This window comes from Eufriesea mexicana, unplaced genomic scaffold (genome assembly GCF_001483705.2).
Source record: "Eufriesea mexicana isolate 0111107269 unplaced genomic scaffold, ASM148370v2 scaffold967, whole genome shotgun sequence".
In the NCBI taxonomy this organism is placed as follows: Eukaryota; Metazoa; Arthropoda; class Insecta; order Hymenoptera; family Apidae; genus Eufriesea; species Eufriesea mexicana.
In genome coordinates this window covers 138,286-151,925 of record NW_016909100.1, presented here as the reverse complement: position 1 = coordinate 151,925, position 13,640 = coordinate 138,286, and the positions used below count along the sequence as shown (strand labels likewise).

The 13,640-nt window shown below is 55.0% G+C and overlaps 1 protein-coding gene across 1 annotated transcript in view; it reads right to left on the bottom strand.

Moving 5' to 3' along the window:
* The window catches only part of LOC108547278 (uncharacterized), a 295,432-nt gene that overhangs the window by 183,878 nt on the left and 97,914 nt on the right, over positions 1–13,640 (bottom strand). The window contains exons 4-6 of the mRNA XM_017899726.1: positions 10,723–11,538; positions 10,478–10,502; positions 9,280–10,429 (exon numbers count right to left, since the gene is read on the bottom strand). Coding sequence (XP_017755215.1) covers positions 9,280–10,429; positions 10,478–10,502; positions 10,723–11,538 — 1,991 coding nt within the window. The remainder of the gene's footprint in view (positions 1–9,279; positions 10,430–10,477; positions 10,503–10,722; positions 11,539–13,640) is intronic.

Sequence of the window (13,640 nt, the reverse complement as noted above, 5' to 3'; positions counted from 1 at the left end):
TACCGACTATGCTAGTCTATACTACTCGATACACGAATATATCGCCTCGCGTTCGCGCGTTTTATCGCCTTTTCCCTGCACGCGCGTCCGGTTCGCGAGTGGTTCCTCGACCCCCCCGAGCCTCGTCCGATTTCGTTACGAAAGGGCCAGGAGAAGTAGTCACGGGGAAAATTGCGGGACCATTTTTCTCCGCGATCCGAGCAAGGAAACCGAAAATATTTCTGCCGGCGACGGTGACGCAGAGGGACGAGGGACCGCGAACAAGACCGGAATGACAAATTATGCCCCGGTGACCCTAGTTTACCGTAGTCATAGAAGTCGGATTAGACCACGTAATCGACGAGCGATCCATCAGGAGGCCGATCCGTCCCCAAATGCGATCTTAATACGTCCGGTCATCGGCCAATCGCTTTCTCTCTATCTTCGCCCGATCTTGCGACATCGTGGCAGGAGATCTCCGCGCCGACGATCCTACCTGCCCGGCATACTAATGCCGGTCCAACGATCAAGATTGACGGGCAAACGCCGGAAAAAGACGCCCTCCCTCCCCCGTCCCTGCTAGGGGGAGTCTCTTAACGAGACTCCGCGTGAGGTATTATCGTTCCCCGATGAGGCGATCGGTTGCTCGATTTTCGGCTTCTCGACGAGGAGCGAGGTGTCTTATCGAGCTCACGGTGAACCCGAGAGGAGACCTTTGATCCGGGAATCGAAGGTGCAGGCGTCGCGCCAGCGTTTTGTTCTCTCAGTTCCTCCTACTCCTCCTCTCGCGTGGATTCCTTTTAGAGCAACGTCCCTACGGCGTTGATCGAGTGGTCGGAATGATGAATCGACCATGGTATTACGTAAAAAGTTACGCTGCGCGAATTCTATAAAGTCTAGCCTAACCTAACATCTATCCCATCCACGAATCCCATTCAAGAGCGGGTGGCTCTTGACCCGCAGCACTGTCAACCTATCTATCTATCCGTGTTCCCTAGATCTTCTCGTTCGAGAATTTCGTTCCAAATTTCGTATAACTAGCCCGGGAATCGAGATCTCGATCAGCAATCGTGATCTATAATCGCGTTTCCGTCCGAACGAACGTGACAAGATCGTCGGATAAAAATTGGTCGTAAGCGGGCCAATTAGGAGAACAAACGCATCCGGGTCCCGCGGTCGTGAATGGGCCTAATCAGGCCTGAACAAGAGGCGCGTCTGGCTGAAAGAAGAGTGGATTTCAGCGGCTCAAATAGGCGAGTTGAAACGCGGGAAATTGAAAGATCCGCGCGCAGGGGATCATAATTAAACGACAGAGGGCCGAGCGGCGCTAATTAAAAACATAAATCTCCATCCAGCCAGGTACCCGCAAACTTGGTGTTATTAAATTCGAGGGTATTAATTACCTCCGCAACGCGAGACTTAGGAAATGACATTTGAATCGCAAAGAGTTCCACGGGCAAAGAACAAAGCGCGGCAAAGCAATATTCGCGGGGGGCGGGGGCATAGGGCTTCCTCGGTGTCCGACACAAAGCCGGCGTTAATTAACAATTAAAGTTATTACATCCGTTTGGTTACGGACGAACGACTTTTCTACCCACGCGCTGAATCACAAACGCGCGTGCTCGCGTGTCTAGCGAGTCGCGCTCGCGGATGCGTGTATTAGCGCGGTTTGTGTGCACGGGCGATGGGTATTCGATACCACGGTGCTTTTCAAAGGAATCGGTAACCGTGAAATTTTAATATCCTTTGAACATTATACTCGTCGAAGTTCACCTTTTTTCCCGCGATCCGCGGCTCCGGCCCGCAAGCGAAATGCTAATATCGGGAACGTTCCGCGCGTCTAGATCTCGAAATTTCGCCGACCTTTTGAGAACCCTTCGCTAGAGAGGCTGGCTAGTAGTGGTATCCGCGAGGCGAATAATAAATTCGAGGGCGGTCAGCGTCGGCCACGGTCGCATCGCCACGCGGAACACGCGTGCACGTTCGCGCAAGAAAAGCTTGGCTAGCACGTCCGAGGAGCCGGCACGCGCATACATTTGCATTTTACGGCGCGCCTAATTGAGCTGTTCGTTATTTTGTCATGGCGATTCCCGTCGCGCGGCTGCCCAGTGTACACGAGCCGCTTTATCGTCACCCCGTTACGTACGCGATCTCTCGTGCTCCGAATCGCGCGCGGGGCACCGTAACCGGCACAGCCGGGGAACAACGAACGGATCAATCGTGCTTCCGCCGGTCGCGAAGAAAGGAAGGGGAAAAAAACACCTGGAAAGGTAGATGCGAGAGATTTTGGCGCGAGACTACGCGCGAGGGAACGCGCGCGCGCGAAGGAAATATGACGAAACTGGTCCCCGGTTGCCGTTATTATCTCGAAATCGTGACACTTTGCCCCAGAAGGGAGAAGGTGAAACAACCTCTAGGACTCTGTATCGCTGCACGAATGTTCTCGCCGCACTGATTTATCAACGCGACCGACCTTTTTCCCGGGCGTAGTCGGGGATCTATAATTGAATCTAGAAAACGGTCCCACGAAAGGTCTCGATGAAAATATTTCGAGGCTTCAAAGGAAGCCCCGTGCACGCGTACACGTTAGCCGGACAACGGCTGTACGCGATACCCATACACACGCGAACTTTTCACCGATTCAATGGACAAAACCGCGAGAACGTTTTATTTACACCGAAATTTACCGCATCCTCTCCGCGAACTCTGACTTTCGACCCCCCCTGTTCATGACCGTGCGCTACCTGCACCCCCGTCTTCTCGTTAGTTTCCTCGCGGCGCACAAAGCATATTGCGTTTCGCGTTATTAGTTCCATTGTCGGACGTATTTTCATAAAGCTGCTTTCGCTCGGCGCGTATTCATAAACAAAGCTATCTGGTACCTACTCGTTATTAAATATCAGTCTCGCGGCACCGTCGCGTCGCTGCTGCCGCCCCCTTCCGAAGAATTCATTTTCGATCTCTGACTGCAAGAGCGTGGCCATGAGAAAATCGCGAGACGCGAGTCCCGCGAAAAATTCCTGCCGCACGTGATTCGAGCGACTAAATGGTCAGCCGTCGTTTAAATTCTGTCCGTCCCTCAAGCACGATTGCTTCGCTAGCTTCGTAACCGTAAAATATTTGTATAATAACGTCGCGGTGATGCGAGTAAAGAGACGGAGTCTCCATCCCGAGGACTACCGGCGCCATCCGTGTCTCCTCGCGTGGGGAGGGAGCCCTAACCGGAAAGAGGCGTCGCGGGGAAATCTGTGCTTTAATAACGCGCGAGTTAATCGGCGAAAAGCTGAGCTAGCCGCGAAAAGTTGAAAAGTCGTTTACACGGGGCGCGAGAGAGGTCGCCGGGTTAAATTAACACCGCGAGCACAACGGGTGAAAATAATTGATAATTACAGCGCGCGCCGATGCGAGCTCCGTGTACGTTCAATTTACATGTATGCAAATTCCCCGGCACAATTCACCGCGTCATTGTCCCGCTCGAGACGCACGATCGCGGTGACGTTCCGCTTCTTTTCACCCGTCTGCCGTGCAATTTGCCTCGATGCGAAGGCCGAACAATCAACGCCGTAAACCGTCAAGATCTCTATTTAAAAAACAATTTAACTCGCTTCGCGCGGGAAAACAGGGGACCCTTCGCGCTGAATAGACCCGACGAAATTGCGCGCCCGTCAGGATCGTTTTTCCCTCTCGGACCCGAACCCCCCCGTGCCAACGTCGCTTGAAATCTCGATGTTCGAAGAAAATTTCCATCTCTCTTTCACCCCGTGAACCCTGGTCCGCCATCTCGTTCGGGTAACGTCCGGTGATATATGGAGCAGTCGCGGGACCCACCTATAGCAGGGGTTACGAACCTCCAAATTGATTCGAATCGTTGCCGGGCCATAATGCTGGATAACTAATGACTCTCGCGCAACCCTGGCATCACGACAGGTACGAGAACGCTCGGTCACGTAGCTACGTACGATGCACAGCTGCTACACAGAGCAGTCGTTTAACTCGCGTTTTAATCGCGATCCCCGATTCCGCGCAGAGATTGAGATACTTATGGGACGGTGCTTCGTTAGCCATTAGCTATCAGCCGTTGCTCCCGTGCGATCGGAATCGCGTGTACCAATTTTTCTACCTGTGCCTGGATATCGTAACGCGAGTGTCACGTGGTAATAGACTTTGATTCCATTCGCGTTTGCCGCGTGATCGCCTTACGGAAGTAAATATAAAACCGACCGATAAGAACAACCGGAGCACGTTCAGCCGGTTTCTGTCACACGACAATGGTATTAAGGTTGAAAAGCGGAATTTGCAAAGGGACATTAGCGTTACAATGGCACGATTAAAGGTAACGCGTTCGTTGCACCTTGGTACCGCGATCAAGGGGGCGGGCGAGGGGACGAGGGGGACCCGAAACGGTGGCTGGTCTCAGCAGCAGGTACATCGGTTCGCGTTGCCGTTATTATTCCATAAATAATAAACGGAGTAGGAGCCACTTAGCGCGGCGGTAATTTAGGCCAAGTTCACCGGGCACCCGGCTCTGCCTGTTCCTTTTTCGCAATTACACCAACGTGCGATTTCAATATCCGCATCGCGCCGACTTAACCAGCTAATCATAGGTGTCCGCGTGCACGTCGCTGTCGGTTAATTGGCGTCACGAACGGAGGAGAGAACGATGAACGGGAGCGTCGCGCAAACCGAGCAAAAAGCCGGCCAAGAACTGGGATGAAGAAGAAAGCCGAAGAGTAGCGACGAGACGTCATCGTACACGGTAGCGTAAGAGTTAGCGTGTTCGCATCGGGATCAAATTGAAAAGTAATATCGATACCCGACTGTGACATAATTGCCCGCGACTACGTCCGGTAACGTAATTGCAAACTTCGCCCCTCTACCTGGCTTCTCTCTGAATCTCTTCCCTCGTCTCGATTCGCTCAGCCCGTATTCGCGGCACGCTGTGTACGCGCGTACAGAGCTATCGACTTTTAATAATCGCTCGTGAAACTCGTTAAGATTCCGTCGGTTAATCGAGGTAATACGGGCATTTCTCCTCTAATTGGCGAAATCGAGGTCTCAATCGGGACCGAGGCGAAAATCCCTCGTCCCAGTCTTCTTACGTTCATTGCTCGCTCGGTCCGCGAGCCGACGCGTGCTGAAACGGCGCAGAGTTATCGACGCGTGGAACCAAGACGAACCCCGTGAGGTTATCGTTCTCTGCCGGCAATCCGACCGAACCTCCCCTTAAATCTTCCGGCGCGATCGTGAACGGTCGTTTTAAATGGGAGATTAATTCCTGGGAACCTTTTAGCGTGATTTCGGTGATCCTTTATAGCCGGTCCAACCCGTGTAGGTATTACAGTGACATACGGACGTCGCTTAAGTTAATAGTCGATGCGTTAACACGGGCTGGCGTTATAAAAGAAAGACGGACAGGCCTACGTGCGTGTCGCCCACGCGGCGACACTCGGCGTCTAGCGTGCGTGCGTGCACCTATACGCGGATGCACGCACGCACGCATGCACGCACGCACTGGCTGCGCCGTAGAGGTGGGAAAAAGGATATTACAAATCCTCTTCGACGAAGATAATCGAAGGTATCGCGGAGCGGACGTATTCCCGGGAATTATTATACTAAACGAGGTGCCACGACCGGGTGCCAAGACACCGAGTATTATCCCATTAGAATAAATGCAAAGTAGAGTTCTACCTTCGCCCATCTCGATCTACCCTCCGCCTCTCTCCGTTCGTCGCACGATTTTCTCCTCCTCGTCCGTCTCTCTCTCTCTCTCTCTCTCTCTCCCGCTCTCTCGCTCTCTCCTTGCACCGTTCCCGTCTCGCGAGCGTACTCGTTTTCTCTTCGTCTATTTGGTACAGGTTCGCGTCTGGTCTGGCGCAAGGGTGGAAAATGGGAGGCAGTCGGAGCGGTAGGGCGCATTTACATGATATGAATATAATGGAGAGGGCCGGGTCGCTGGCAAACCCGGGCTACGAGAGCGCTACCTGTTGAACGGAGAGTTCAAACCCGCGGTGACCTACAGGATATATTCGGCCGGTCTGGACCAGCGCCCCAGCCTTCGTGGTCGTTCCTGGACCTTCCATTCAGATCTCCCCGAGTTCACCGACCACTCGCGCCGTGGCTGTCGAGAAAAATTCATTCGAAAATTCGATCGGAATTTCGATCGGGACGCGTCGCGACCGGGTATGGAGCATCGTCCAACAGCTATGGGAGCAACTCCCGTGAGAAGGAGCGATCCTTTCGGCGAGCGAACAGGCGAAATAACGCGAGAAAATTGAAGAGGAAATGTCACCTGTCCAATTAAAGTCCGCTCTGCTATCGGCGATACGATCGGTTGGCATACGCGCGCGCTCATAAGGCCAGACTCCGTTCTACGAAACGGAGACAATCGTCGTCGCGTGCATAAATATGTATAGGACAGAGCGCGTGTCACTCAGCCAGGAAGAAGTCTCCGGATGTTTCCCTCCTTTTCCCCGATTCTCCTTCACGCCGTTCTCCTCCGAGGCTCGCCGATCTCCGTTGGATTACACGCTCATCGCGTGGAACGTAGTTAAACCGTGAGCACGCGACGGCGCATTTCAATACCGAGACGTCGGATCGTTTCCTTCCGAGTCGACGACGATCGGCAAGCCGAAAAGTCTCGGCGTGTCTTTTCGGTCCGGCGATATTTCGACAATGACGCGCAACACGGTCGCGAAGCAGGCGACTCCTCGACGAGCAGCCGTGTCGCAATTTCCACAGAGAGAGAAAAAGAGAAAGAGAGAGAGAGAGAGAGAGAGGCGGTAAGCAATCGTCTCGTAAAAATCGTTTCGAGGCAACCGGGGCACGTCTTCTCGCGACGAGGCGCCGCCGAGATAAAGGACAGGGAAATAAAGAAGAGCCCCTGGCGACCGGAGGAAGAGTCGAACAGCGAAGAGTCGAGGAGAGAGGCGCAAAAGCAATATAAAGGGCCAATAAAATCACGACGGTTAACAATACGGGCAGACTTGGCCCACCACCTTTCCTCCTCTCTCTCCCTCTTTCTCACCTTTCCGTCCCGTGCTTCGCCTGCCGCGGACGAGGGAACGCGACCCGCGCCACCCTTGGTCAATTTTATCTGTCGCGTCGGCTCCGCTAGACTTCGACTTGTTCGACTACCGCCGCGGCCCCGGCCAACTTCTGAAATTCCAACTTGTCCCACGGTCCCGGGGCAAACCCATCGGGAAATTGACGCGCCGAGATAACGCGAAGAAAAAGGAGACAGGAGAAAAGCTCGTGGCCGGTAACACGAGAGACTATAAGCGCATCCTCTCGATCCGCGAAGACGCGGCGGCGACGACGATCGTTCGGCGAATATTCATGAAGTTCGAAAGTAACGGGACGGTACTCGTGTCCCGGCCAAGACTCTCGGAGAGAAGTCGGTGTTCCCGACGACCGGGGGTACTTTGCGAGACGATCGGTACACGCGCGGACCGATCATGGACATGGAAACGAGGCAAGTTTCGCGCTCGACACCCGAAATAAATTGGCGAAGCCGTTACAGCGCCGATTGTCTCCGGTAGTTGCTCGTTCGAGATCTACCGACACGGAATGACCCCCTCCCTGGATCGGATACCGACGAAGCCAGTAGTAGAGTCGCAGGAAGAAGAAAGCAGGTACGCGCCGTGGGCCGGTTCGTCGAGGCGCGATTAATTTCAATTCTCCTCGCACCCGACCACTTCCTACGAGACGGTAAACACCGATTCCGAAGAATCCTGGCACGAGCAAGGAAGAATGACCGACAATGGAAGCGGGAGGAACGACACGAGGCGCCACTGGAACCCGCGAGACGAGTCCATCGGAATCGTTCTCGTAGCCGGGTCACGATCGCCTTCCTCAGGACCACTGTGTGTCGCCGATGCCACTATCCATTAACGATATACGATTGCTCGCGCTCGCTCGTTTAGAGCCCGATCGAGCGGGAATCGCGACGCCGCGGCGTTTATCGTGGCCGATTGCCGCCGTTCCGGCCAACGCATTCCGCGCGATTTTTGCCGCGAGAGGCGCAGCCGTACGCGATTATTTCTGCTCCCGGATCCGGAATTTTCTTCGAAATCGCCGAGCTTTGGCTTTCATTAACGCGCCACGCGCTCGCCGCGGACATTCCATACCGCGATTCTTTTTTTCCCACAGGGCAACGCGAAAGAACTCGTCCGTGAAGTCGATCTCTCGCGCGCCTTCCACCGTGTCCTGTACTTTCCGTTAATGGAGGCGATCGAGAAAGTCTCGATTTCGCGATAGATCGTTATTAAGCGCGCCGCTGGTAATTACTTTCGACTAATAACTCGTGCCCGCGGACAACCGCGATCGCGAACCGTGTCGGCGCGAGTGGTGTGAGCACGCGCGCGCGCACCTGTGAACCCGAGTAAGAAGCGGCCGGAGAATACCGTGCAACTCGAGTGCAATATCGCAACCGGAGGTGAGGTTTATTAAACGGGCAGGGCGGTGGTTAAAGGGAAAACACGGATATCCCCGGGAGAAGCTTTATCCCGCCGCGTAAACCGCACGCGATTTATGCTCGGCCCGACGCTCTCACGCGAGCTCCCAGCTATACGCGCTTTTCACTCCACAACCGCCTGTCGAAAACGCGCGTGCCCCGCAGATCAAAGCTACAGACGTCTCGAGAAACCCGGCTGCAACCCTCTAGCGTGACCCGCAACCGCCACCTTTCGGGGATTGTTCCTCGTGAATCCGCGATTGTTCGCGAGGACGCCGAGCTCTGCGTGTCATTCTTTCCTCTAGACTCCTCGCGTCGTTCGCGCGAGGACGGAGAAAATTGAGCGCTCGTTGCGTATTTAGTTCCCCATCCCTTTGTTTCCCGAGATTCTCGATGGCTGTTTCCCGTCGCGGTAACGCGGACGTAGGAGGAGACGTTTAACGAAGAAACGTCGGGAATCGTCATCCGTGGTGGTTGGTAAAGAGCTTGGCTCGGAATAAAGCGGTCGTTAGTGTCAAGAGGGAAACAATGGACACAATGGACGGCGCGTCGAAAAGCCGAAAGTCACGATTTGGCGAAGAGCGAACGGACGAATCGTTTACGCGAATATTCCGTGTCACGACGATACGTTTCGCTGCGGGTAAACAATAAAGTCGGTTGCCGGGCGAACGAACGGACGTCGAGCCGAAGGAGGCGTCACGTAAACAAACGGTAGCCAGACGGCGGACAATTACAGATAGCCAGAAGGAACAATGACCAGGGAAGAATGAAAGGCAGAGTCGTAAATCTTTGGCGGAAACAGGTGGACGCGCGTGATCGCGAGTAGTATAGCAGATTGAGTAACTGACCTTGCGAAGAAAGCTGCGGCTGCGCTGGCCTGCGCCGGCGTCCCTGGTACTCCGCTCACGTTGTACGAGTACTTGGTCTCTTGGTACACTTGATACGCGCTTTGCGGCTTCGAGTGCGACGATCGGTGATAATAGTGATCGGCGTACACGCTCTTCTCCGCGGGACGTTCACCGGCGACCTTGGACAGGCCGTAACTCTGCATCGCGGACGAGGAGGACGTTTTCGAGTGACACTTGTCGTGACCGTTCTTCTCCGGCCCGTGCAAATGAGACTTCTCGTGGGCAGAGACCACCACCGGCTTGTCGATCGTTCCGTACGACTTGAAATCGTAACCCTTCAGTTCGCCGTAGTACTTGATGTTCTCGACCTTGAATCCGTGACCGACATCGTGACTCTTCGACTTGCCTGTCTCGTGCTTCCCGTAGCCGAGTTCCTGCGCCGATTTCATTCTATCCCCGCACTTGCCGAGCCCCTCGATGCCGTGTAGAATCGCCTTGGTCGACGACTTCTCGATCTTCAACATCGATCTGTCGCACAGACGACCTTGCACCGCCTCGCTGGCCTTCAGCAGAGAGTCCACGGCACCCTTGTACCTGTCGCACGTCGTCGAGTCGCACGGCACACCGGAACCACCGTGGCAGACATTACCGGAAACGGTACCGCAACCGCTACCGCTACCGCTACCACCGCTGCCGCCGACGCCGACACCGACGCCGACACCGCCTCCGCTTCCGGCACCGCCGACACCGATACCGGAACACCGATTCTGATGATGGTGGAACGATTTCGACGAGTCCGCGTGACACCTCGACGTCGATATCACTTCGGATTCCTCGCTGCCATCCTGATACGTCTCCTCCTTGTTCGAGTTCCCGTTGATGTTGTTGTTGTTGTTGTTGTTGTTACTCGAGGAACGCGTGTCGCACGACTTGTACGGGAGTCGCGACCGCGACGAAGGACCGCGTGTTGCTTCTCGCGCGGTTGGCGTGATACTGGCCAGATTAGAGGGCGTCTCGGCGCCATGAGTGCCGCTGGTTCCCCTGCTAGAGTTACCACCACCGCCGCCGCCGCCGCCGCCGCCACCGCCACCGCCACCGCCGCTACCGCTACCGATGCCTATGCTCCCTCCTCCTACTCCTCCACCTCCTCCTCCTGTACCTCCTGCTCCTCCTGTACCTCCTGCTCCTCCTGCTCCACCTCCTTGACGTTTGCCCCTCTCCTCCTGTCGAATTGATAACGTTACGCGTAACCGCTAATCGTCCCGACCTCGCGCGGTTTCTTCCGCGATCGTGGTTGCCGAAGGGAACCGAAAATAAAGGCGAGTCGGAGGAAAGAGGGAAACGGGATTGGTCGGGATGTCTCGGGGCGATACGAGAGGTATTCGTTGGCTCGATCGTTGATTCGATGCTGGGATTCGATAGCGGGGGAAAAGTGTTACTCACCTGGACGCGTTTGTAGTCGTCCTGACGTCTGGCCACTTCCGAGTACTTTGGCGGAGGTTCTGATCTCGGTGGCGTCTCCTGGTACCTCGGCGGTCGGTCGAATTGTCGGTACTTGGGCGGATCGATGTAAGGATTGTTCTGATGCCTGTAATAATTCGGCAGCTGACACTCGGTGAGATCCGACTGAGACCTATTCAGCTGATAGTTCGGCGGGGCGTTCGTCTTCTGTTCCTGATGGCCCTGCTTCGCGTGCTTCGGAGGGATCGCTTTATCCTGGACACCGTGCGACTTGTCCCGTTTGTCGCCTCTGTCCTTGCAACCCTCGAACTTGCCGTCTTTCGCCTTTTCTTGCGTCGCCGGCCCATCGATCTCGTAGAAGGTCAGCTCCTTTTTGCCCTGGCTCTTCTCCATCGCGCAGCGATGAGCCTTGGAATGGTGCTGCTGCGCGTTCTCCACTTTGACGGGTGGATCGATCTGATAGAAGGTCAATTCGCGCGAGTCCTGCGACTTGGACCGTGTCTCGTGGGTCGAATGGTGCTGTCTCTCCGGCTGCGAGTGACTCCGCAAGTACCTCTGATCGATCTTCCCGGCACCGTCTTGATGCCTCGACGATAATCTCGCGAACCTCTCGTTCGGTCCAAGCCTCACCGAGTTGCGACCGTACTCCAGATACTCGTCGCCGTACTTGAACGCCTGCCGTGGCTTGTACTTCTCCTCGAACTGCGAATAGTTGTAGGTATTAAAGCCCACCTGATTGAAGTTTCTGCTCAGGTTCGACGAGTCGTAGTCGGTGGACGTGACAGCTTCCATGTTTATCTGAAACAGAAGAGGCGAGAGATGAAAACGTTGCACGGTGTCCACGTAACCCGAAGCGAACGCGTACGCGGTTCGACCAAGGACGAGTGGTTGGCGACGCGGAAGGCCGAAACCCAGGGGAAGAGGATCCACGAGGATCCACGAGGATCCACGAGGATCCTACGCTTGGAGCAGAGAGAAGAATACGAGTCAAGGGCGCTCGACGGAGCAAAGGAAGAAGAAGAGGGACCCGAGGCACAGACCGGAGACCATAAATCGGGGAACGTCTTACTCCTAAATGCCCGGGGTATTTACCGTGAAACAAAAAGCCACGGCGCGATAAATAAAATCTGACACCGAGGGGGCGTGCCTTCGCGTCTCTGTCTACCTCTGTTTCGCGGATAAAGCGCCGCAGCTTCTTCTTCCTCCGTCTATTCTTCCTCTTCTACTACTACTCTCGTGCTTCTTTCGCCCGGTCCCGAGAAAAGCGGTCCGAACGAACCCCGGGTCCGGAGCGTCTGGAGAGGGTTGCAGGAAGCCGGTCTCCTCCGCTCGGCTCCGAATTCCACGTCGAAAATCGAGTCGCGCTCGAGGAACCGGTTCGCACCTCCGGACCCCGAAGGCCAATCGATTGCGCCTGTATGCGTGCGCGTCGCGAGAGAGCTGCTTTCACGATGCAACCGAGATCACGCGGGTTTCTCTCATCTTTTTCATTTTTTTTTCCCTCTTTTCTCTCTCTCTCTCTCTCTCTCTCTCTCTCTCTCCCTCTCCGCCTGTCTTATTCCGTCGGAACGTTGGAGCCCTTATCCAGAATACGCTGCGAGGCAGTGGCACCGGCAGATGCGAGATCGCGATTAGACGATTCGACGAACTCACGGGAATCCGCTTTCGACGAGATTGCGCGCTGGCAACCGCCTGCTCGGCGGGGGAACAATTACGGTCCCTGCTCCAATATCGCGAATTAAAATTCGAATTAAGATTCGAGTGTAAAATCTTGAGACGACAGAACGAGAGGGTAAGGAAGCTCGAGGGCATTAAGGGAAATATGCCTGCCGGTCGATTATTCCGACGGTAATCGGTCCTTTCGAGCAGCCTCGATGGCCACAGCCTTTTGACCCGAAATCAAATTCCGCTGATCGAGCTCCGATCGAGAGCGTTCGTCGAGCGATCGTTGCCGGGTCACCGGGTATATCGAAGTTCATAACTTCTTCTAGAACATCGAGAGTGCCCCTCGGGGGCCCGCGGTTATATATTACCGGCTGTAATGAAGACTCCAACGGCAGCGAGCTACCGAGCCTCAGCCTTGTTTATCACCTCACCTCAAATATACAATTAACATGTTGAAAAGCCGCCTGCAGCTCTCGGAATCGCAGCCTGCCTTTGCCCTGCGCCGACAAAGAAAGGGTTGCGAGGCCTGTATTCAGTCTCGTTACCTCGTGCACGCCTCGTTAAAGCGTGTCTGGATGCTTAACCCACAATCCCTTTTCTTATCCCCTCGCTATCTATCCAGGCAGCCTTCCGAAATTACCGGTCGCTCGCGCCATGGGCCGATCGCCGCGGAACCCCGCTGAAAATTCATCCGTGATCGCTCCGCTGATTCGCGCGCGAGGATCGAGCGATTTTCGAGACGCGTGAAACTGGCCTGAATACCGCGGGGGGTACCTCCTCCGAATAAACGATCGACTTTTCCCGGCTGCAGACACGGCTGCCATTATTAAATATAATTAAAGAGAAAGGTTGTCCAGCCCTGGGGAAGTCTCGCGAAACGCGGCTCCGTTCGCGTTTGCCAGCGATTTTCTTTCGATTATATTCCAAAGGAAGGGGGGCTAACGCGCGCTCGGCGCGAGAAAATCGGGTCTCGATCGTGATCGAACGGTCGGAACCTGACGGGAGAGGTTGGCCGACGCGAGGTGAAAACGCCGCAACGGCGACAGAGGGAACCGGAAGCGTCGTGGTTGCAAATAAGAACGGCCTGGTGGATCGTTTCACGCGGGACTCGTTGCTACAGCCGATCGGGTACGGAGGACGTGTCCCCGACCGCGCGATACGCGCAATATCGATAGTCCGTCGCGTCAGAATTCTCATTTATCTTCATCCTTCAATTTCCCGTGTACACGTGCTCG